At 36.4% G+C, this 23,169-nt stretch overlaps 1 protein-coding gene across 2 annotated transcripts in view; it reads left to right on the top strand.

The window, feature by feature from the left end:
- PLA2R1 (phospholipase A2 receptor 1) overlaps positions 1-7,394 on the top strand; it is a 125,493-nt gene extending 118,099 nt beyond the window's left edge. For both annotated transcript variants that reach the window (XM_086718712.1, XM_025912266.2), the window contains 4 exons: positions 409-525; positions 2,103-2,279; positions 5,113-5,145; positions 5,263-7,394. In XM_086718712.1, coding sequence (XP_086574838.1) covers positions 409-525; positions 2,103-2,279; positions 5,113-5,145; positions 5,263-5,477 — 542 coding nt within the window. In that variant the 3' untranslated portion in view covers positions 5,478-7,394. The remainder of the gene's footprint in view (positions 1-408; positions 526-2,102; positions 2,280-5,112; positions 5,146-5,262) is intronic.
- The last annotated feature ends 15,775 nt before the right edge of the window (positions 7,395-23,169 follow it).

Raw genomic sequence — 23,169 nt, 5'->3', positions numbered from 1 at the left:
AAATACTTTTGAATTGCTTGTTTGGGGATGGACTATCTATGAAATTCAGTGTCCAGTATAGAATGTGAAAACCTAATATGATATCTCAGGATACTACACTTTCACAGAAAATGTTCCTTTTGAATTATAAACTGAATTATAAACTTTTATATAATTCCACCTGAATTATAAACTTTTAATATTCTCTAAAATTAATATTCTATCCTTTAGCTTCTTAAGTACATGCTTGTCTCTTTTAATAAATGTAGTATAATTTTTAAATTTTTAATCAAAAATCACTTATTCACAATAGAAATGTTTGCTCTGCAAAGACTGAGTTTTACAAATTATTGTAAAGGAGACATTTTTAAAATTGAATTTACCCATAAACACAAATACTTGTTTATTTATTGTTTGTGTCTTTTATAGGATCTAATCTTTTAACAATCAAGGATGAGACTGAAAATTCATTTCTCCTAGAAGAGCTTTTTGCTTTTGGTTCTTCTGTCCAGATGGTTTGGTTGAATGCTCACTTTGATGGTGACAGTAAGTGATTTGGGTAAAGAGGAGACAGGATAAATAAATACATGGTGGCCAAGGCTAATGAAAATGACACCTACAAACCAGAAGGCTCTCCTTAGATATATTTGCGGTGAAAAAATAGCAGTAATCCAAAAGCCATTTCCTCCAAAGACAATATTGCTAACCCTTTTCTATACCCTTGTGTCCTTTGAAATAATCCCAGAATACCAAACATAAAAACAAGCAAACAAGTTTATCTTATACTTACCCTCACATCATGAAGGTTCTTGGAGAGAAATTTGTGTTCACACACTTAGTCATAGACAACAAAACCCTATTTATTTGAAAATAGCCCAGATTCCTCGATGTTATAAAAGCACAACAGAGTTATAGAAACATTTCAGTGATGAATTGTGCTTTTAGAATTATTTGCTTCTCATAAAAACCAGGGTCTGTGATCAAATGAGAACGTGGTATTCTTTCCTCTATGTAATTGGTGGTTATTGAAAGTACTTATAAAGAAAAATATTTTAATTGGTACGGAGAACTTCTTACAGTGGTGCCCCAAGGTGGAGGGTGGGTTCACTCTGACAAGGAGGAGTGTTTCAATCACAGACATTGTTTAGAATTTCTAGCCCATTGTGGTAATAAAAAGCTGACCGACTTTTAGGTACTTTTATTGTTGGTTTTAAATCCTCTTCAGACAATGCGTCTCCTCTTATTGCTTACACCTGGAGGACTCTACCACTGTCCCCACCCCCTCAGTCCCCACTGGCTTGCTTCTTAAAGAAATTCATTGTAAAATTATTTTAGAAAGAGAGTCATTATGCAATGATATAGATGGTAGGACTTCAAATGATGTCTTTAAATTGATTACAATTATAGGGAATATTTCAAAATTCAAACTATTACGTTAAAAAAAAGATGATATTTGGGGCACCTGGGTGGCTCAGTTGGTTGGGCATCTGACTTTGGCTCAGGTCATGATCTCACAGTTTGTGGGTTTGGGCCCCGCATCAGCACAGAGCCTGGAGCCTGCTTCACATTCTGGTCTCCCTTTCTCTCTCTGCCCCTTCCCTGCTTGTTCTCTCTCTCTCTCTCTGTCTCTGTCTCTGTCTCTCTCAAAAATAAATAAACATTAAAAAAATTTTTTAAGATGATATTCTAAATGAACTAAATTAGAACAATGTATCTAAAATAAATAGAGAGCTGTTCACAAAGCAACTTTACTAATACCTACCTTTTGATAATGACTTCATGACTGTACCTACTGAGTCGAATGTATCAGATAAAGAGACAGTCTCATTAAATTTAGGAGCTGCTTTTTTCAGAAAGAGAGAGAGAGAGAGAGTGTGCGCACGAGCAAATGGGGGAGGGGAGAGAGAGAGGATATTAAGCAGGCTCCACACCCAGCGCAGAGCCCAATGCAGGGCTCGATCTCACAACTGTGAGATCATGACCTCCCCTGAAATCAAGAGTTGGATGCTTAACCACCTGAGCCACCCAGATGCCCCAAGAACTGCTTTTTATGGTTCATTCCAGTCTTAGTATATTTGATAATCATACATATAAGTCATAGTAAGTCAACAATTTTTCTACAGATGAAACCATAAAGTGGTTTGATGGAACTCCCACAGACCAGTCGAACTGGGGCATTCGGAAGCCAGAGACGGACCATGTCAAACCCCATCTGTGTATTGCCCTGAGGATCCCCGAAGGAGTGTGGCAGTTATCTCCATGTCAAGAAAAAAAAGGATTTATATGCAAAATGGAAGCAGGTGGGTAAAGTCAGAGGATAATTCTTCATTTTGATTCTACCCTGACTAATGTTGACCCACCTCTTTAGCATTTCAAGTGTTGAAAATGCAAGTATTCGGGGAATATTCAGATTCTGACATTATCATCTTGTTCTACATCAAACAAGTCAGAGGACATTTCAGCTCCTTCTTTCTCTGATATCAACAAAAAATCATTATAAAGACTATGACTTTCCTGTGTCATCCTCCTTGTTCAACTAATGTGCAAAAAGCAGTTTAACCTCAAACAAATGGAACTAGAAATGTTAAAAGCAACTGCTACTGGTACTGCTAGTACCATTCTGGCAACTGCTACTCAGAAATGTTAAGGTTCATCTTTGGTCCCAGGAAATATAATCAAGGCCTAGGTATTCTTGTTGTGGATTAATGGATGTGATTCTCTGTTGCTAGCCATAATATGTTATAAAAGTCATATTTTAACTTCATTGCGAGCTACATAGTTTGTGGTGATAAAAAGAAATAATAATTTTAGAAATCTAAGCCAGAAAATTCTAGTCAGTTGCCAATAATACAGAGATTTCTAAGACAGGATGTTAACAATGAACATTAACAGTGGAAAGGTGTTTTTAATAATAATCACAACATTTCTAGATGTCAGTGTTGCAGAGAAGGAGGAACCTGCTGCTGAAGATTTCAGAGAGGAGATAAGGTTTTGGAATCCCAAAAGATGAAGAGAATAGAGGAGGGAAGGCATATTAGACAAAAGTCCCAGCATGACTAAAGCCAGTGATTGAGAATGAGCTCAGATTGGAGCAAAAGGCTCATATTAGGTGGTGATGAGAATAAAACTGGACAGTAATGTAGGATCCATTCACAGAGAGTATCTCTCTGTGATACTGTGAGAGTATCAGTTTAGAGAGCTGAACTTCATGGTGAACCTGACAGGGAAGCCCTATGTGCTCTGTAGACACTTGCAGTGGAATCACACTCATCTGGATATAAAGGGAGGCAGTTGTGATTTGAGTGACAGAACAAGGAACATGAGGAAGAATAGAAATAGGAAAATCATCAGGATTTGGTGATCTGATTAGAGACTGGGTGGGAATGAAGGAGAAAAAACTGGAAGATGTCGGCACCAACATTCAAGCCCTAATAGTGTAGAAAACAGGACTGAGCCTAATAAGTAGTGTGCCCAAGTGATCAATAGCATTTAAGTATCAAAAACAAATCAGAAACACCTTGCGTCTATGCAAGACTTTAAAGCTTCCTGTAATATATAGGATACCTCTTTCGTCCCTCATAGCAATTTTTTTTTAAAATTTTTTTTAATGTTTATTTTTGAGACAGAGGGAGACAGAGCGTGAGTAGGGGAGGGGCAGAGAGAGAGGGAGACACAGAATCTGAAGCAGGCTCCAGGCTCTGAGCTGTCAGCACAGAGCCTGATGCGGGGCTCGAACCCATGAACCGTGAGATCATGACCTGAGCCGAAGTTGGACGCTCAACCAACTGAGCCACCCAGGCGCCCCCCTCATAGCAATTTTTAAAGCAGTGAAGCAGATACAATATTCCCATTTTACAGATGAGAAATGTACTTGATCAAACTGAAGCCCACAGTCCAAGTTTTTTGACTCTACATGGTCCTTCCATGTCTGCCTACTGCATGCATCTTGAGAATAAATATTCTTTTAACAGCTTCTCTTTAAAAAGTATCTTCACATGGGACACCTGGGTGGCTCAGTTGGTTAAGCATCTGATTTTGGTTCAGCTCATGATCTCACCGTTAGTGAATTAGAGTCCCATGTTGGGCTCTGTGCTGACAGCTCAGAGCCTGGAGCCTGCTTTGGATTCTGTGTCTTCCTCTCTCTGCCCCTCCCCTGCTCGCGCACGTGCCCACTCTCTCTCAAAAATAAACCAACATTAAAAGCTAAAAATAAAAAAATAACAATAACTCTAAAGTTTCTTCACACACATATATGTTTTTAAAATAGTATGATGAAAAATTATATAGTATTATTTTTAAATTGCAAAACAGGTTTTGTTAATGTGGTTTTGCTGTTGGTGACAATGTTAATGTTTTAAGTGTGTAAGAATGAATGGGCCTAAGGACTGCACCAAGGCACTTTCTCCACTCACAAATCATTTACTGATCTTTCTCTGGGTCATTCTCTACCTATTTCTCTGGATCTTTACCTAGAGGAAAAATAGCAGCGTTCAAACTTGGAGACAGAGTCTACTTGAAAGAGATACATTTTTACTGTAGAAAGTCGTCAAATGGGAACCCTCCAACTTTTTGAGTGGAAGAGCTATTTTTTATTCATTTTTCAAGATTCTTAAGATTGCAAAGGTGAGAAAGTGCTGAGTTTAGAATCCTTCCCTGGAGGTAAAGAGATTATCATTGCTGGACAAACTCCATCTCATAGCTTAACAAAACTGAGTTCCTTGCAGGCAGGGACTATATTTTATTCATATTTTTATTGTAGCATAGTGCTGAGACTAGATGGAAAATTTTCAGCTTAAAAAAAAGAGCAGTGTATGTGTTTGTGAGCAATAATAATGATTATAATAAATCAGGGGTCAGCAAAATTTTCTTGTAAAGGGCCAGACAATAAATAGTTTAGACTTTGGGGGCCATATAGTCTCTGTCACGCTGCCACTGTAGCATGAAAGCCGCCAAAGACAATACATAAATGGATGAGTGTGACTGAGTTCCAATAAAACATTATTTATAAAAACAGGCACCAGATCTGATCCATGAGCCATAGTTTGTTGAACTCTGCTACAAATAATAACATAATTTTGCTGAATTAAAAGAAAATTTTAATCTCAGGTGGGTTTTTTTTGTATTTGTTTTTAGATATTCACACAATAAAGGAGCACTCAAGAAAAGGTAGGTTTGAACATTTTTTGATGTCTCTTAGAAATAAAAAAATAGAAAGTAACTGTGTGGCAGTATCTATCTTAATTCATTGTCATTGAACCCTTCCTTTTTTTCATCTTCTTTCAGGACCAAGTCACAGCATTGTACCTCTTGCGGTAGCACTGACACTGATAGTAATTCTGGCAATTTCTGCACTTTCCTTCTGTATATACAAGCACAACAGAGGTATCTTCAGGAGACTTGCAGGGTTTGGGAATCCTTACTATCCTACAACCAACTTTAGTACAGTACATTTGGAAGAAAACATTCTCATTTCTGATCTTGAGAAGAATGACCAATAACAATGAGTCCAGAAAATGCCACAGCCATGAGGACAATAAGAAAAGACTATAAGGGGAGTCTCCCCTCATTTTCCTTACAGACCAGATGCCGCTATAATGTAAATTGTGTCACTATTTAATCACTCTTAAAGTGATTACTGGTTTTGAACTGTAACCAAATCAGATGTGTGTTGAATTACTCATTTCCCCAAACTGTGATCTATTCTCAAAAAGGGGAAGTTATACAATGGCTACTATTCAGAAAACAAGAATTATTAAAAATAACTCCCTCTTCAAGACTCTCAAACCAATGTGAATGGCTTACTGAAACTTTAAAAGAATTTTTAGCCTAATCTGGCATCTATTCAGACATTTACCCATACTCATTCCATTAAAAGAGAGAGAGGGGAAGTAAAACAAATTTCAAAATTCTAGACCTTATACAAGACAAAAAGTTAAAGGCTTCTGAGAAGTTTTCTTGTTGGTTTTTTAACTCAATCATTTTAACACAGGATTTAGAAAACTAATTTCTAAGCTTAAAACTCACACATTCTGGGCTCTAAACTAATATTTACAGTGTTATTTGTTTTTATTAATTCTGAGTTCTCAAACTAAAAAAGAAAAATTACCTGTCTTTAAATAGGAAAGACCTTGGTTAGCAGCACACTTTCATAAGCAACCACATAATGTGGCTTAAAATCTTCAATTACTGAATGATGACTACATTTGATGTTTAAATACATAGATAAACTTAAAGGAATTTATCAAAATCTTACTATTGTTAAAACTCATGGTTTTTATTGAAAACTAAATGTTAAAATAATATATAACTCTCTTAACAATTGAAAGATGTAAAACATAATGTGATTTTAAAGGGGAAAAAATGAAGATCTGAATTACAGTCCCATTAGAACCACAATATAGGATATATTGAGAAGTACTAAATAAATTAGTCTCCAATCATAATCTAGATACCTTTGTTATATAAATGAGTTTATTTGGGGTATTCTATTTAGTAAATTATGGTTCTTAAGAACCATCTCTGTGTTGGACTAGTTAGTGTAGTTGATAAATTATGGTTAATAGCATAACACTGTAAATTAAATATCACAGATTTGACTTTCCTACATGAATTTATGATATGGAAAAGTGCCTTCATAATCAACATTTAAAAGTTTACTGATTACATCAATGTTTATTGCATTCCTACTAAGAACCAAGTACCATTCTAGAAACTAGACATATTGTGGTGAGCAAATTAATGCGAACTCTTGTTTTTATGTCACTTATTTTCTGAGAAAAAAGTGAGAGCAAGCCAGTAAAGAAATGCATAAGTACAAAATTCCAGGTGGTTATGAAAATTAAGTAAGGTCTGTGATAGAGAGGAACTGGGGGAATCTCAGGGCCTCCCCTGAAGGTGCATTTTAATTATAACATCCAGTTGCCTTGAAACTAACTAGTAGCCACTAGTCATGAGGTGGAGCTCCAGGAGAAAGTGTGAGTGAATTGCTAAGTGAAAAACCATCATCATTAGAAATGTAATTTAACGAGCATACCCTAAGAATGGAGTCCTTGTGGCCTGAAACAATTAATACAGCTTCCAAAAGCAGCTCTTTGTTACCGCTGTGTAACTTACACATTAGGACAATCTACTTCCATAATTTTTTTAAGTTTTAAGACTTCATTTTTTAAAGGATATTATATTGTGTGGCGGTTGAATATTTATCACTCATAAGAATAATTGGCTTGAACTAACCAGGTGGTATAAAAGCCCGATTTAACAATCTGTCAAATGAAATTAAAGTTCTGTTCTTTTCAGTGGGATTGGTAAAAACTGCTAATCAATTATCCTTCTAGTTGAGTTATATTGAAGTGGAATAGTCACATGTAACAATTTGACAAAGTATGTCATTAATAAAGTGGTTTTGCAGAAAGAGACCATACTCCTTGTCAATGCTCTGTACTTTGCTATTTAGTATTGAACTGCATCTCTGGGGAATCTGTCCCCATGGACAAGATCATGCAGTCCTTCCCATTACTGAAATAGAAAGTATTGAAATATTATGTTTTATTTATATATGTGCACTCAAAAAAAGTTTTTCCACATCTATTTTTAATCTGCACTAGATTTCATAGCTATGGCATGAAAAGCAAAGAAGCATTAGGGTCACAAACTCATTCACACATAATTAATGTGCCCCCCTCCAAAAAAATCAGTTGTTATCCATGACTCTGGGTAATGGAAATCTTAGATTTTACAATTAAACATATCTTACGCTTTTCCAATTCCAACAGTCTTCTTTGAGTTTAAATGCTTCTTCAATTGAAAGTTCCACTTCCTACCAGGGGTGGGTTAGATGGGGTCTTAGATAAACAGTATTTTGGAGTTTCCTTTTCCTCCTCAAAATGGTGATGGATATATGAGAATTTGTGTCATTGTAGTACTCGGGGAAGAAAGTGATAACTTATTGTAAATGTGTGTTATCTCTGTCCACTGAGGGTAGTTGTCTGGCCCCATTCCTGGGAACAATGCAGGCATCAGCTATGAAGTCTGTAGTTGGTGCAACCTGCCATCTATTCTCTTAGATTTGGCTACATCCTGGCTCATTCCAGCACCGCCTTGTCCCTGGAGTACTGGCTGTGACTCCCATTCAATTCTCTACCTGAGCACTACTGTTATACAAGGCCACTTCACATCTACAGTAGTGAGACGTATATAGCACCATCAGTTACTCTATTAGGGGAGGCTAAATGCTCTAGCAAACAATCCCAAAACCTCAGTGGCTTAACACACCAAAGATTTACTTCTCATCCATATCAACAATGGGTTTGCAGGAGACAGAGAGTGACAGAGCATGAGCGGGGACATTGAATATTTTTAAGGAGTTCAGTTTCCAGAATCTTTAGCCTTCATATATATTCTTTCTTAGAACTAACCTGCATGCGAACACCTGTGAGATCATAGTGTCATGCTGGTTCTTCCTTTCTACTTCTCTTGAACAATGCACAAATGCTTATCACTACCTAAATAATAATAATAATAATAATAATAATAATAATAAAACAAAAACAAAAATAAAAACATGGCTTTCACTCCAAATCTTGCTATGATGCTTTATCTTGGAGAAAATCCTCCATGGCACCAAACAAAGGGAAAAAAACTTAAAGTCAATGAAGCTTCTTTTAATAAAGGAATTATAAAACCAGTGTAGAGCCTCATGTCTTTCCCTGTGTTCATACATTTTTCTGTGAAGGATGAAGTGATGAGTGAGAAATTCCATGTTGCAATATTCTAAATTAATATGCATTATATAGTGGAACAACAGGAATGATAACTACTTTTGTTTAAGACTTTATCTCACCCAGCCCCTAACTATTGTCAAAGAAGATATTTCTGGAAAGAAATTCTGGTGAAAGCAAAGAGAATGTCAATATATATAAGAACCTGACATCTTACTTTACCCTGATGAAAAGCTTATGACAAAGATGTGTGCTTTCTCTGTATTAGATTTCTAAGTGAAGGTAAGGTAGAGATATATTTTTTTTTACTTTTAAATTTAAATCCAAGTTAGTTAGGGGCGACTGGGTGGCTCAGTCAGTTGAGTCTGACTTCAGCTCAGGTCATGATCTCATGGTTCATGAGTTCAAGCCCTGCGTCAGGCTCTGTGCTGACAGTGCAGAGCCTGGAGCCTGCTTCAGATTCTGTGTCTCCCTTCCTTTGCCCCTCCCCCGCTCATATTCTGTCTCTCAAAGATGAATAAATGTTAAAAAACAAAAACACAAACAAAACAAAACAAAAAACATGCTCATTGAATTGAAAAATGGAATCAGATTTTTTCTGAATATGTATTTGTCTTATTTGGCTCAGGGATTTGACCATGAGGATTGGCCTCACCAATTAAGTTTTATGATGAATATTTTTCATTAACTAAATAATCTAATTTGCAACTCTAGTGTCATGATTAAATCACATATTAAGATAAAAACATTTTAATAGAAAAATAGTACTGACAAACCTATAATGATATTAACAGTATATCATTTTTCCTAACTTTACTTGGTATATCAGATGAAACAACAGTGCCTATGAATGAACAAACCCCCTTTAATTCCTATCTACTTATATGAAGTTTATACGAAGAAAGTTTTTATATTAGTCAAGATAAGTTATAGGATGCTATGGAAACAAGTAAACCCTCTAAATGGTTCAAAACAAAACTCAAAAATTAATTTTCTGGTCATAGAAAGCCTGCTATGGTTCCATGGATTCTCCAGGGAAGTTCACATCCAAGCAATAACTCAGAGATCCAGACTGCATATTCCTGCCTCTGGAACATGGGGCTTTTTCATGATAGGAAAAAGCAGTAGAACTGTTAAGTTTCTGGGTCCTTGAGCAATACATGGCACTTCCACTAATATATCATTGGCCATACTAGTCACATGGTCCCACCTAACTGCAAGAAAGTCTGACAGGTCTCCCAGTGTGCTCAAGAAGGAGAGGATAACCAACAACTATGAGTACCAATAATCTCTACCAGAGTTTCTCAGCATGTATAGCTAAAAAATAACAACAACAACAACAACAACAACAACAATAATAGAATTCATGCTAAACCCTGAGTTATTCTAGCAATTTTAAATTAATAATAATTAATTTCACTGTGATATATCCATTTCATTAAGAGATATATTACCTATAATATTTAGTTTGATATAGGCTCATTATTAACTGTTGTAAATATTTATGTTGTTCTAACCAATTGTGTACTAATAAAAATTGACATGACAGCTCAATATAGAAGAAAATGTATAACACATAGAGCCTATGTTCACATGGAAATTTTAAAAATAATTTTAATTTATATACATATTTTTTACTATAGGCCAATATGACATGGTGATGAGTAATATATTTTTCAAGATTAAAAATATATTACATTAGGATAAAATTCTGTGGGTAGATTGGAATGGAAATATAAGACTAAGGAGAAAAACAAAACAATGTCTCTAACTGCCAAGAGCTCGTCTGTGTGTATTTCTATTTTTAAATAGATTCTGATGGAATTCAAATCATTAAGGAATCTTCAGTCAAAGGAATTAGTGCTCCCCAGAGAAGTGGCTGATTCCAGGTCTGGGGCAGGAAAAATGCAAGATGAAAGTGGATTATCTTGTGGTCCCAGAAAGTAAAAAAATGCTCACAAAAAGATAAGGTCATGTCCAAAGGGCACAGGAACTAACCTGACAGAGTTCCCAATGGCTAACATTAGAACAAATTGAGTATAAAAATATTGATAGTATTTGATTGTAACTCAAAAAATATAAGTCCATATTGATAAAAATAAACAACTGAATGAATAAATAAATTAAGGGGAAAACGATTCTTTTCTTCAGAAGAAATACAACTCATAAGTGTAGTAGGAATAAGAGAAACAAAAATCACCATTAGGCAAACACAACAGTAATAATTTATATAGGCAAGATCCACCAGTGGGTGCTAGAATTAGTGGGTGACCGTTTGCGGAGAAACAGGAATTTGCATAGCCTTAAAGTATTACCCCCAAGATAGTCACTAATTATAATGGGAAAGTACTAACTTGACACTACAGAAACCGCTTTAATCAAGTGATCAAGGTTAACATAAGCAGTAATTAGCCATTTCAGCATCAAGTACTCCCTAATATGATGTCCTCAGAAGGGCACATGACTTCCTTGGTACCCTCTTCAATAATGCATAATCTTAATTTAATAATAAAAAACATCAGACAAATCCAAATTGAGGAACATTTTACAAAATAACTGACCACTTCCAAAGTGCCAGGTCATAAAAGTTAAAGGAAGACTGAGAAAATGTCACAGCTTGGAGGAAAATAAGGAGACATGACAACTAAGTGCACGGTGGAATGCTGGATTTGATCATGGAACAGAAAATGGACATCATGGAAATGTGAAATTACAATAAAATGTATAGTTTAGTTAACACAGTATTACACTAGTACTAATGTGTTAGTTTTGATGATTGTAGTATGGTTATGTGAAATGTACCATTAGGGCAAGCTGGATGAATGGTATACAGGAATTCTCTGTATTAAATTGGCAACTTTTCCATAAACCTAAAATCATTCAAAATAAAAAGTGAAAAATCTGCTATGATATGAGAGCCTCTTGGAGTGTCATGACATTTTTACTTTTCAATGCCATTATTTATAATATGCTGTAAATTGCATCCTACTTATAAAACATTTTTAGATGTCAACTTGGAAATGTGGGAAGAGATGTACATCTTTTTTTCAAAATTCTTTTAGGAAGTATGCAAACACAAACATTGGAGGACTGCTACTCTTTGACGTTCTTTCTCTCCTGTCCCAAATAAGAAACAAGCAAAATCCATCTTTTCTTCAATCTGTCTGATAACTCTCCTACTGGAGGTTTTGGACCGAGATATGTCTTGCTGTGGGCTACATTTACTTGCATTTGCTCTCTTTTCTCCACACTCTTCCTCACTCCAGGTCTTTTCAGGACTTCTCATTCTCTCTCTCTCTCTCTTTTTTTAAATTTTATTTAATTAATTAATTAATTAATTTATTATTATTATTATTTTTAATTTACATCTAAGTTAGTTAGCATATAGTGCAATAATGATTTCAGGAGTAGATTCCAGTGATTCATCCCCTATATATAACACCCAGTGCTCGTCCCAACAAGTGTGTTCCTTAATGCCCCTTACCCATTTATCCCATCCCCCCACCCACAACCCCTCCAGCAACCCTCAGTTTGTTCTCTGTATTTAAGAGTCTCTTATGGTTTGTCCCCCTCCATTTTTATATTATTTTTGCTTCCCTTCCCTTCTGTTCATCTCTTTTGTATCCTAAATTCCACAAATGAGTGAAGGACTTCTCATTCTCTTACTCCTCCTTATCCACTACAACCTCATGGTTTAGTCTTAATGACAGATATTTCAAAAACGTTATGTCCATCATAATTCTCATTGTCAACATTTATAAGAAACTTGAAATATAGTATTTATTACAATACATGGTTGGAATCTCCAGTCCCTCTTCTTACACCTCTCAAAACAGTGATTGATAGCAGAGATGGGCAAGGCCAAATCCAGAATGATGCCTGTTGTTGTGAATAAAGTTATTAGAACACAGCCATCCTCCTTCATTTTCACACCATGTATGATCACTTCCAGGCTACCACAGCAGAGTTCAGTGGTTGTGACACAGACCGAGTGGCCCACAAAGTCTACATTTACCATCCGACCCTTTATAGGAAAAGTTTGCTGACCCTAACTGATATAAAGAATCAAAAACCTAAAATAGGTGATCCAACATACTTTGACATGTCCTAGCAAGCACTATTATATATATGGGCAGCACTTCAGCGTATCACTAAGCAATTCTGATCAGTAAACATTTATTGAGAGCCTACTGTGGCCCAGAGAGGGTCTTAGGCTCTGGCACTGGAAATATGAATAAAATTGTCTCTGTTCTCATCAGACCTTAGGGGCAGAGGAATACGTAAATAATAAGTGCAATACGACGTGATACAAATAGTAACAGGAAGACCAGAATCAGAAAAAAAGAACACTGATTAATTCTGTCAGATAAAGAGGCTTAACACAGAGAATAATGCCTATCGAATAGGAAATTTTAGATGAAAAAGCTTTCTTTGACATCTTTTTTGAATTAGGAAAAAAGTTTTCAGTTTGGGGCTAACAATGAAGAAAAAGTGGACCAAACTGCTGTATAGCTAACTTTTGAATCTTCAGAAAAAAGACAGTCACAAGAATGGCACAGGTTACTACCTCTATATTGTGGCTAAAGCCAACTTGTTTATAGTGCTTCCAAGCTATTACAAGAGTGAATTGGAAGATGTGAGTAAATATACATTGCCCATCATACCACAGCATTCAAATACTAAATTCTGTAAACAATTTCAGGTTAAAAATCTATATATCATGTGTTATATGAACAAAATAATACCTACTATGGCTCTCATAATTCTTAGGCATAAAATTCATGGCTTACACTAAAAAAACCCTAAAGCTTTTATAATTGAACTTTAGAAATAAACATTTAAAAGTAATATATATTTTAGAAATATTGACTTAGCTGTTAATGGTTCTCAAAATCCTGATAAAACTTATGATATCTTGGATTATTTACAAGAATTTATAGCATTTAGAGTTTTGCATCTGATGTTTACAACTGAATATAAAATGACTGAAAACTCAGATTTGTTCATTCTTTGTGTTATAAGTTTGAAGTACAATAGGGTATGTGGTTTTTTAAAATTCAGCTATGTTTATTGCAGCATTATTTACAATAGCCAAACTATGGAAACAACCCAAGTGCCTATCAATAGATGCATGCATAAAGATGTGGTATACACACACACACACACACACACACACACACTGGAATATTACTTAGCCATACAGAGAACAAACTTATGGGTCCCAGAGGGGGATTAACAGTACACTATCAAGATGAGCACTGAGTAATGGATAGAATTATTGAATCACTATACCACTATATAACTATATAACACTATATAACACTAATATAACATATAGTATGTTAACTATACTGGAATTACAATTTTTTAAATAACAAAAAAATTCAGCCACAATACTTAGTCTTACACAAATGGCCAATATTTTAGGTATATTTATAAATATGTTGAATCATATGTTTCATTTAAGTCAATTCCATTATTGTTACATTTTAAATCTTGTAGAGAAAAATCAACAAATATTCCTAAATCTGAAATGCTAGATAAAAAAATTGAAAATCTACATGTGCTTATAATGCCTAATGAAGAATTATAATTGCAGAAGAAAATCCATAACTAAAATCTCAAAATGATTCCCATGTATACCAGTGACCTTCTTTACTCAGAGTTAATTAACACAAGCACTTGCTTCTTGCAGAGCACTTTACTGTAATTTAGAACAAATTAGGTAAAAAAAATCATTGAAATGCTGTTTTCTTCACACCATGAAGTGAACATGGTGGGCCCAAGTTAACTCATTTAAAATATTGTCATCCATTTCTTGTAATTATGAATAGCAATACTATTTTTTTGCAAAAAACAAAAAAAGACATTCTGATCTATGCTATTTTTAATTTGTTTCCTGTGCTTCTATTTAATAATGGAAATTGATTTTAAAAACTAATATAAAATGCCTTTCTCCATCTCTCCCATTAAGTGTCTCATTTACATTAAATTCAAGCATGTATGTTTTCCTAGGCGTTTTTCAGATAAATATATTATGAATTAATACGGCAAATTATAAAGAATTTGCCCCTCTCCTAATCCTAAAATTGTGACTTTATTATTGTTTCCACATGGCATTTTGTGAATTAACTTGAGCTTCTTTAGCTCCAACTTAGGAGATGATGTCCCCAGGAGGTTATTTAAACTTTACTCTTTACCTTCTCAGAGAGCAGACCTGGGTGGAGCTGGAAACCCAACTCAGAGATGTAGGAATCAGTGGGATGTTTGCCCCTGTAGACTTTGAGGAGACAGTGAGACCCAGAGCCAGAAGGCAGAACCAGGGAAAACTCACGAAAAGGGGAAGGGAGGGCTAGGGACTTAAAAGGAAGCGTTACCTCACTGTCACCAATGACTTTGGATTTCCTGATTCAAAATGCGGTTCTATGGAGACTAATGAGAAATTTGTTCAAGAATGAGCATATCTGAAAGGATAAATGCACCTCTATGTTTATCGCAGCATTATTTACAATAACCAAATTATGGAAACAGCTCAAGTGTCTATTGATAGATGAATGCATAAAGAAGATGCGGTACACAAAGCAATCTACATATTCAGTTCAATCCCTATCAAAATAACACCAGCATTCTTCACAGAGCTAGAACAAAAAATCCTAAAATTTGTATGGAATGAGAAAAGACCCCGAATAGTCAAAGCAATCCTGAAAAAGAAAACCAAAGCTGGAGGCATCACAATTCCAGACTTCAAGATGTACTACAAAGCTGTAATCATTAAGACAGTATGGTATTGGCACAAAACAGACACTTAGATCGATGGAACAAAAGAGAGAACCCAGAAGTGGATCCACAAATGTATGGCCAACTAATCTTTGACAAAGCAGGAGAAAATATCCAATGGAATAAAGACAGCCTTTTGAGGAAATGGTGTTGGGAAACTGGGCAGCGATGTGCAGAAGAATGAACCTGGACCACCTTATACCATACACAAAAATAAATTCAAAATGGATGAAAGACCTAAACGTAAGACAGGAAGCCATCAAAATTCTAGAGGCGAAAGCAAGCAAAAACCTCTTTGACTTCACCCGCAGCAACTTCTTATTCAACACATCTCTGGAGGCAAGGGAAAACAAAAACAAAAATGAATTACTGGGACCTCATCAAGATAAAAAGCTTCTGCAAGGCAAAGGAAACAATCAACAAAGCTAAAAGGCAACCAAAGAAGATATTTGCAAATAACATATCAGATAAAGTATACAAAATCTATAGGGAACTTATCAAACTCAGCACTCAAAAAACAAATAATCCACTGAATAAATGGGCAAAAGACATGAATAGACACTTTTCCAAAGAAGACATCCAAATGACTAACAGACACATGAAAAGATGCTCAACATCACTCATCCTCAGGGAAATACAAATCAAAACCACAATGAGCTACCACCTCACACCTGTCAGAATGGCTAAAATTAACAACTCAGGCAAGAGAGATGCTGGAGAAGATGCAGAGAAAAAGGAACCCTTCTGCATTGCTGGTGGGAAGGCAAACTGGTGCAGCCACTCTAGAAAATAGTATGGAGATTCCTCAAAAAATTAATAATATGGGAATGCAAGCTGGTACAGCCACTCTGGAAAACAGTATGGAGGTTCCTCAAAAAACTAAAAATAGAACTACCCTACAACCCAACAATTCCACTACTAGGTATTTATCCAAAGGATACAAGTGTGGGTTGTGGGGGTTATGGGCTAAATGGGTAAGGGGGACTAAGGAATCTACTCCTAAAATCATTGTTGCACTTATATGCTAACTAATTTGGATGTAAATTTTTAAAAATAAAAAATAAAACAAGTTAAAATAAAATAAAATAACAGTTCCATATGGTGCTTTTGGAAATAGAAAAAAAAATTAAAAATAGAATTACCCTATGACCCAGCAATTGCACTACTAAGTACTTATCCAAAGGATACAGGTGTGCTGTTTCGAAGGGGCACATGCACCCCAATATTTATAGCAGTGCTATCAACAATAGCCAAAGTATAGAAAGAGCCCAAATGTCTATCGATGGATGAATGGATAAAAAAGATGTGGTATATACATAAAATGGAGTATTACTCAGCAATCAAAAAGAATGAAATCTTGCCATTTGCAACTACATGGATAGAACTGTAGGGTATTATGCTAAGTGAAATTAGAGAAAGACAGATATCATATGACTTCACTCGTAGATGGAATTTAGGATATAAAACAGATGAACAGAAGGGAAGAGAAGCAAAAATAACATAAAAACAGGAAGGGGGACAAACCATAAGAGACTCTTAAATACAGAGAATAAACTGAGGGTTGCTGGAGGGGTTATGGGTGGGGGGATTGGCTAAACTGGCAAGGGGCATTAAGGAGAACACTTGTTGGGATGAGCACTGGGTGTTGCATGTAGGGGATGAATCACTGTAATCTACTCCTGAAATCATGATTGCACTATATGCTAACTTGGATCTAAATTTAAGATACACACATACATACATACATACATACATAAAAAGAAGATATGGTACACACACACACACACAGAATGTAATATCACTCGGCCATACAAAAAGAATGAAATCTTGCCATTGCAACAACATGGATGGAGCTAGAGAGTATACTGCAAAGTGAAATAAGTCATTCAGAGAAACACAAATACCACATGATTTCACTCATATGCAGAATTTAAGAAACAAAACAAAGGAACAAAGGAAAAAAGAGACAAATAAGCCAGACTCTTACCTATAGAGCAGGATGATGTTTACCAGAAGGGAGGTCGGTGGGAGGATGGGTCAAATAGGTGAAGGGGATTAAGAGCATACTTAATCATGATGAACACTGAGTCATAGATAGAATTGAGTCACTATATCATGCACCTGAAACTAATAATACTGAATGTTAATTATACTGGAATTAATATTAAAAAGAAAAAACAAGAATAAACATGTCTGGATAAATGTAGTGTTTACCAAGGCCATAGGCACAAATAGTCCTCAAGCAAAAATTCATCTGCTCAGACAAGAAATCATTTTACTCCTGTTTTATTCCAGATGACAACTAAAAGTGCAAAGGAAAACCAGTGTCTCACATGTTGGCCAACAGGGGGTGATCCGAATGAAGTAGTGCCTCCTGGCCACAGAGAAAGATCAGAGAGCTAGTGACATTGGTACTCACAGTAGAAATTCCCTAGAGTTGATACTACAACTTATACTTCCCAAAGGAAGTTTAGAGAGAAATACTGAGAAAGAAGGCCTACTCGTTTATGTATTGCCTTAGAAGATAATCTGTTATTGAACTGCATATTAATAAGTAAATGTAATGTTACACTTCAGTAATAAACTGCATTTGTTAAGAAGTATACTTCCATGGATGGCAGCCATCATAATTATCCTATTGTTGTTATCATTACTCATAATCCATTGGAAGCATTCTCATCTAACTCGGTTGGGATTTAGTCAGGGAATCAAAAATATCAGTTAAAGCAAGGAATCACAGAAACTGATAGATGCACACTTAGCATAAACATTTTATTTTCTACTAGAATACATAAATACACATTTTCCACAGATCTTTTGGTGTAGAGACAGTATCATTCATTTCAATATGGCTTCCTGTTGGTCTCATGCATAAAGCATACCCATAGGATTTTGTCCACAATCTCTAGTTTCAGTGTCTTTAATGCAGTGAAAATTTAAAGATAGCTATAGGCAAATCTGAGTGCAAAGCTTTAAATTTTTGTAACTTTCCACAATATTTATAATTGTCTTGTTCAACAACAGAATTAGCTATTCACCTATTTTGAGTCTCCTCAAAGCTTTAGCTGAGTTTTCATTAGAGAATTTTCTTTTTACACTCATATTTTATACTTTTAAATTTAATTAAACTATAAAATTACAATACCTAGCACCAATTGGCACAAACAGATTTGGGAACAAGCACAACCAATTCATGTTAAGCCAATGAAGGAACTGGTGGGAACATCAACCTTGCCCCCACCCGCCTTAAACAGCACATTTCACAGATGGCTTGGCTGATCCAGCATGGCGGCAAAGTAAGTTGCTTCTTCAGTGGTTAGTGACTGAGGTTTACAGCAGGCATAGGAAGACTTTCTCTCAGAACTTAACTCTGGAATCTACACAGAATGGATCTGAGCATAAATAAGCAAGTCATCTTAAAAGAGAAAATATCTTCCCAGGTTATCTGTCTAGATTGTAACTTGATTAAACATGTATGAGGAAAGAAGGCAAGAAGGTGCTGAGGAAAGTGGTAGGGAGGGGAGTCCGTCCCCTGTGGAACCTAGCTCACAGACAGATCTTCAGCAGTTTTGGGGAGAAAGGGACTTGGGTATTAGACAACGTGTATTTCCACTTCCAATGGCAAGGCTCCTGGGGTATGGCCCAAGAATTTTAGGGTTACAAAGGCATCCCTGGGTGAGATGAATATATTATTAGACCATCTTACCTTGTGCTATACGCATAACTTACTTTATTCCATTTCCATGCCCAAAATCTCTAGTTAGGATTTGGGTCCTCAGTGTAGGTTTGCCTACTAAGGAGAGAATGTCCTAGGAGAGGGGTTGCCTATGATAAAAGAAATGGCTTGTAACTATGAATAAATTCCCATGCACTTGAGAGAAGGTGCTAATTGTGCAAGTACTCATCTTAAATTTCTAATTGTAAATTAACACACTGGCATCGTGATAGCTACTTCAGTCTCCTGTATGATTTTGTAGGATCAATGATGGCTCCAGATTGTCACTGTTGGAGGTGTTCAGGTGTGGAAAGGGAATCTTGACCCAAAGGACTTATCCTGGTGCAATGATGGAAGGAACATGTGCACAGTGCTTACTTAGATGGCAGAACAACCCTAAATTGGTATTATGATTTCTACCTTGGTTTTTGTGGGTGTTTAGTTAGGGGGAACCAAGGCATGACATCCTCTGGTCCCAAACAAGAGTGAGTTTCTCTTAAAATCAAGAACCAGATCCTGGAACACAGTTGTGATCTTGAAGGTCCAACCCGTCTCCACTTAGCCTCCATTTTCTGTGATGACAACTAGGCCTCTTCCACCAGCTCTCATTCCATTTATCTCATGGTAGTATTTGAAGGACCACAGACCAAATTCATGCACCTTGTTTACCCTGGTTTCCAAATGATGAAAATAGGTTTAGAAACATTCTTCTATTTGACCACTGAATGACACATGGCTAATTTGTGGCAAAGTTGGATTCAGAACCTGATCTCATGATTACTGGTTCTGAGCTCTTGTCAGTAGTTTGTGCTACCTGCAGTTTGATTAACTACAGAGTGCTACAAGAAAGGTGGAGGCTTAAAGGAACTGGGGGCATGATAGACCAAGGAAAACTAAAGAGGCCATGCTATTGGGCCGTAAAATCAGAGATGGGCAAATAGGCTTCTCAGCTAACTCAGACAACTGGGAAGGTGACACATAGTTGCAATTCTGCTTTGGAATCCAAACAGGTCTGTGGAGCAGGGAAGGAGCCCCAAGGAGAGCTCTAACAGTGGGGAGCTGAAGGAAAGAAGTATAAAAGAGGGAGAGTTAGGAACCCCAGAGGAGCGCTACAGATTACCTGACAAACAATTAAAAGCAAAGTTACCTATTTGCTTTTTCTGATGAATCTGACAAATGGCAAGACTTCCTCCTGCAGTCCTGGATAGTAGCAGGAATTGGGTTGTTTCTGTCTTGTTCCATGTTCCTAAAGACTAATGCATTCTGGTTAAAAGCTAGTAAGCTGCAATCCAAACTGATTAAAGATATCAGACAAGCAGCTCTGAAAGTCACATAGCCCCAGGAAACAAGAGAATTTTGGGAAATGCCTTTTTATTAGTAATGACTGGAAAGCAGAAGAATGGGAACTGGAAGACCACTGAGTGTAGATTCTAATAGGTCACAACCATATCAGATACAAATGCAGTCTCTTAGCATCAGTCTTGTTCCAGTCTTGTATGTGTGCTGGATATTCCTCCAAATCCACACCCCACCTGTCTTCACCCTGCTCTATGCCTCAGCCTAGATCACTCAGACTTCCTTGTCCTGTAGCTTCTATGGGGTCCAGTTCAGTGGCACACTCCAAAAGGAAACTCAAAGGTAAGAAAAAAGAAAGGTTTGCATTTTAATCTCCTTGGCTCCCTCTTGTCTTGATGTAACGTAACAGTGGCCACATTCCTCCACTGAGGCCATAGCCCTCATTGCACTCTGCCCTGACCACCCCCCCCCCCCCTCACACACACACACCTGTAGTGTTTTCCAGACCCAGGAATAGCAAAACTACTTGCTTCTCCAGGCCTCGGTAGTAGCAGCTCCCTGCTGCGTGGAGTCCCTGGGTGCTTCCTTTAACCTTACCACACCTTTATAAATGGCTCCTTTGCTAAATTCTCTTCAATTCCACATCTCATGAGCCACCCATTTCCTGGAGGGCCCTGATACAGCAAACTTGCAAACATGGGCCATGCTTTTGATATTGTAGTGGCTCACACTTTAGCAGTCTTTATTCTCCACCTTTCAGTTTCATTTTTGTGTGAAGCTTTTCCAAGACAACAACATAAAATTCCAATTAAACACATGTTCAGCCCTACTAGACTCTAAAAGCAAGCATGGTAAATCACTCCCAAGTAAGCCATTCTTGGGTTAAAATAGGAGTGGACACTGTCAAGGGAAAAAGGGTTATTAGAAGCCCAAACTGTTAAATTATACTTTCATGACTGAACACAACTGTAATCCATATTATTATTTTAAATTACACTATAAAAAGCATTCATTTATCGCCTTTCCAAAACATAGTGATAATATATTACCAAATTATCAAGGGTCCTTTATTAAAGCTCTTGAATTTGATTTATAATGCATGAGGTAGCTTATCCTTGAGAAAGATCTACTAAAAGGTATACTTAGTCTTAAAGCTAGTGAAATAAAATCTCCCTCTAATCAGCCACCAGAAAGCTTCCGCTTCAATGCTTTGTTGATACTGGTGTCAGCAGGACATTAAAAGCTTGAAGCTTTTTATGTTTGATCAAACACCAACATTATGCTGAAGCAGAAATATTAATTCACAGAGTGAAGCTTCCAAACCTCTACAATTCTCCTTCATCCTTTCAGACCTTCCTCCCACCAAAAAAAAAAAAAAAAAAAAGGTCACATCAAATCAGAGGGTTTGGGAACAAAAAAGAGACGGACATTTTGTGAATGTTAGGTATACACAAAACCACTCTAGAACCCAAGGGAGAAACAAGCACTAAAATATACTTTTTGAAAATGCCAATCATATCTAAGAAAGAGGAAAGTAACTGGTCCCAGGAAATAAGATGGTGACATGGTTATTATTCTCATCCCATAATGAGAACTGGAGTACCAGAAGGGGTCAGGCATTTGCCCCAAACTTTCAGCTAGTGTTTGGGGCATGTGGGATCACTGTCAATCAGATCGTAACACTACAGTCCCTTCCTGAATAAAATCTCTCTCAACAAATAAATAGGAAGCCTCAGAGGTTAAAGGAAAAAATTATTTTTTTCCTCACAACTTTAATTTTTTTTTTCATCACTGTGATTCTGAGCCTTCCAAAGAAAGTTTTTATTATGCTGCCACATTCACAAAAAAACACTCAAGGGAACAAATTGAATTTTAAGTGTGTCTTAGAAGCCTGCAGCAAAGTGTCAACAATAAAAACAACGTTCTCAGAAGATTATTTACACAGAAGAGCCCAAGAAGTATTTACACTGACATCTATGCAGTTGCTATAAATACTAATCTCAATAACTTCCAATGGTTCTCTCCCTCTCTTAAATACACATACATCCCAAAATGTAGAATTACTGTTCTTGCCATAGTATTTAGACACTGTACAACCTGTCACATGCTTACCATTACTGTAATACTACTAAGGCATGCACATCCTAACAGATTAATGGATTTTTTTTGACAGATTGATTAGGAAAATAAGATTTGGCACCGTTATTTCTAACAGGCATACAGGTAAGCTGGTGAAATTAATTGCTGACATGGAGGTACACATATGCACTGGGGAAAAGGAAGGAGGTACAAAAGGACACTTTTGTTTGCTTGAAAATAAAATTTAAGGGAGTTGAAAAAACAGAAGTTGTGTACCTCTTATTGCACAAGTCCTTATTGCCATAAATCTATTGGACGAGGCTAGGCATCACAGGAGTACTATACATCAGACCCGATGAGAAATGGAATTCACCATGACATTATAACCAAACGTCACTCTTAATGAAATATTGGATCTAACTGAATTGTCAATATTAGGGTCCTGGGGCAGATTTTTCCTCTGATCAAAAAAGGATTACAGCCCCAAAACCATACCTGGTAATTTGTTTTGCCATGCCCCTCCCCAAGTCAAAGAAAATGGTTTTCTAAACAGATGGTTTTCCTAGTCAGTAGATGCAAGGCTTGAAATTCAGTGCCCAAAACAAC

This window comes from Puma concolor, chromosome C1, assembly GCF_028749965.1.
Source record: "Puma concolor isolate L17-30 chromosome C1, mPumCon1.1.hap2, whole genome shotgun sequence".
Lineage (NCBI taxonomy): Eukaryota > Metazoa > Chordata > Mammalia > Carnivora > Felidae > Puma > Puma concolor.
Note: the sequence above shows the minus strand (reverse complement) of the source record. Positions and strands in the feature narration are given on the sequence as shown.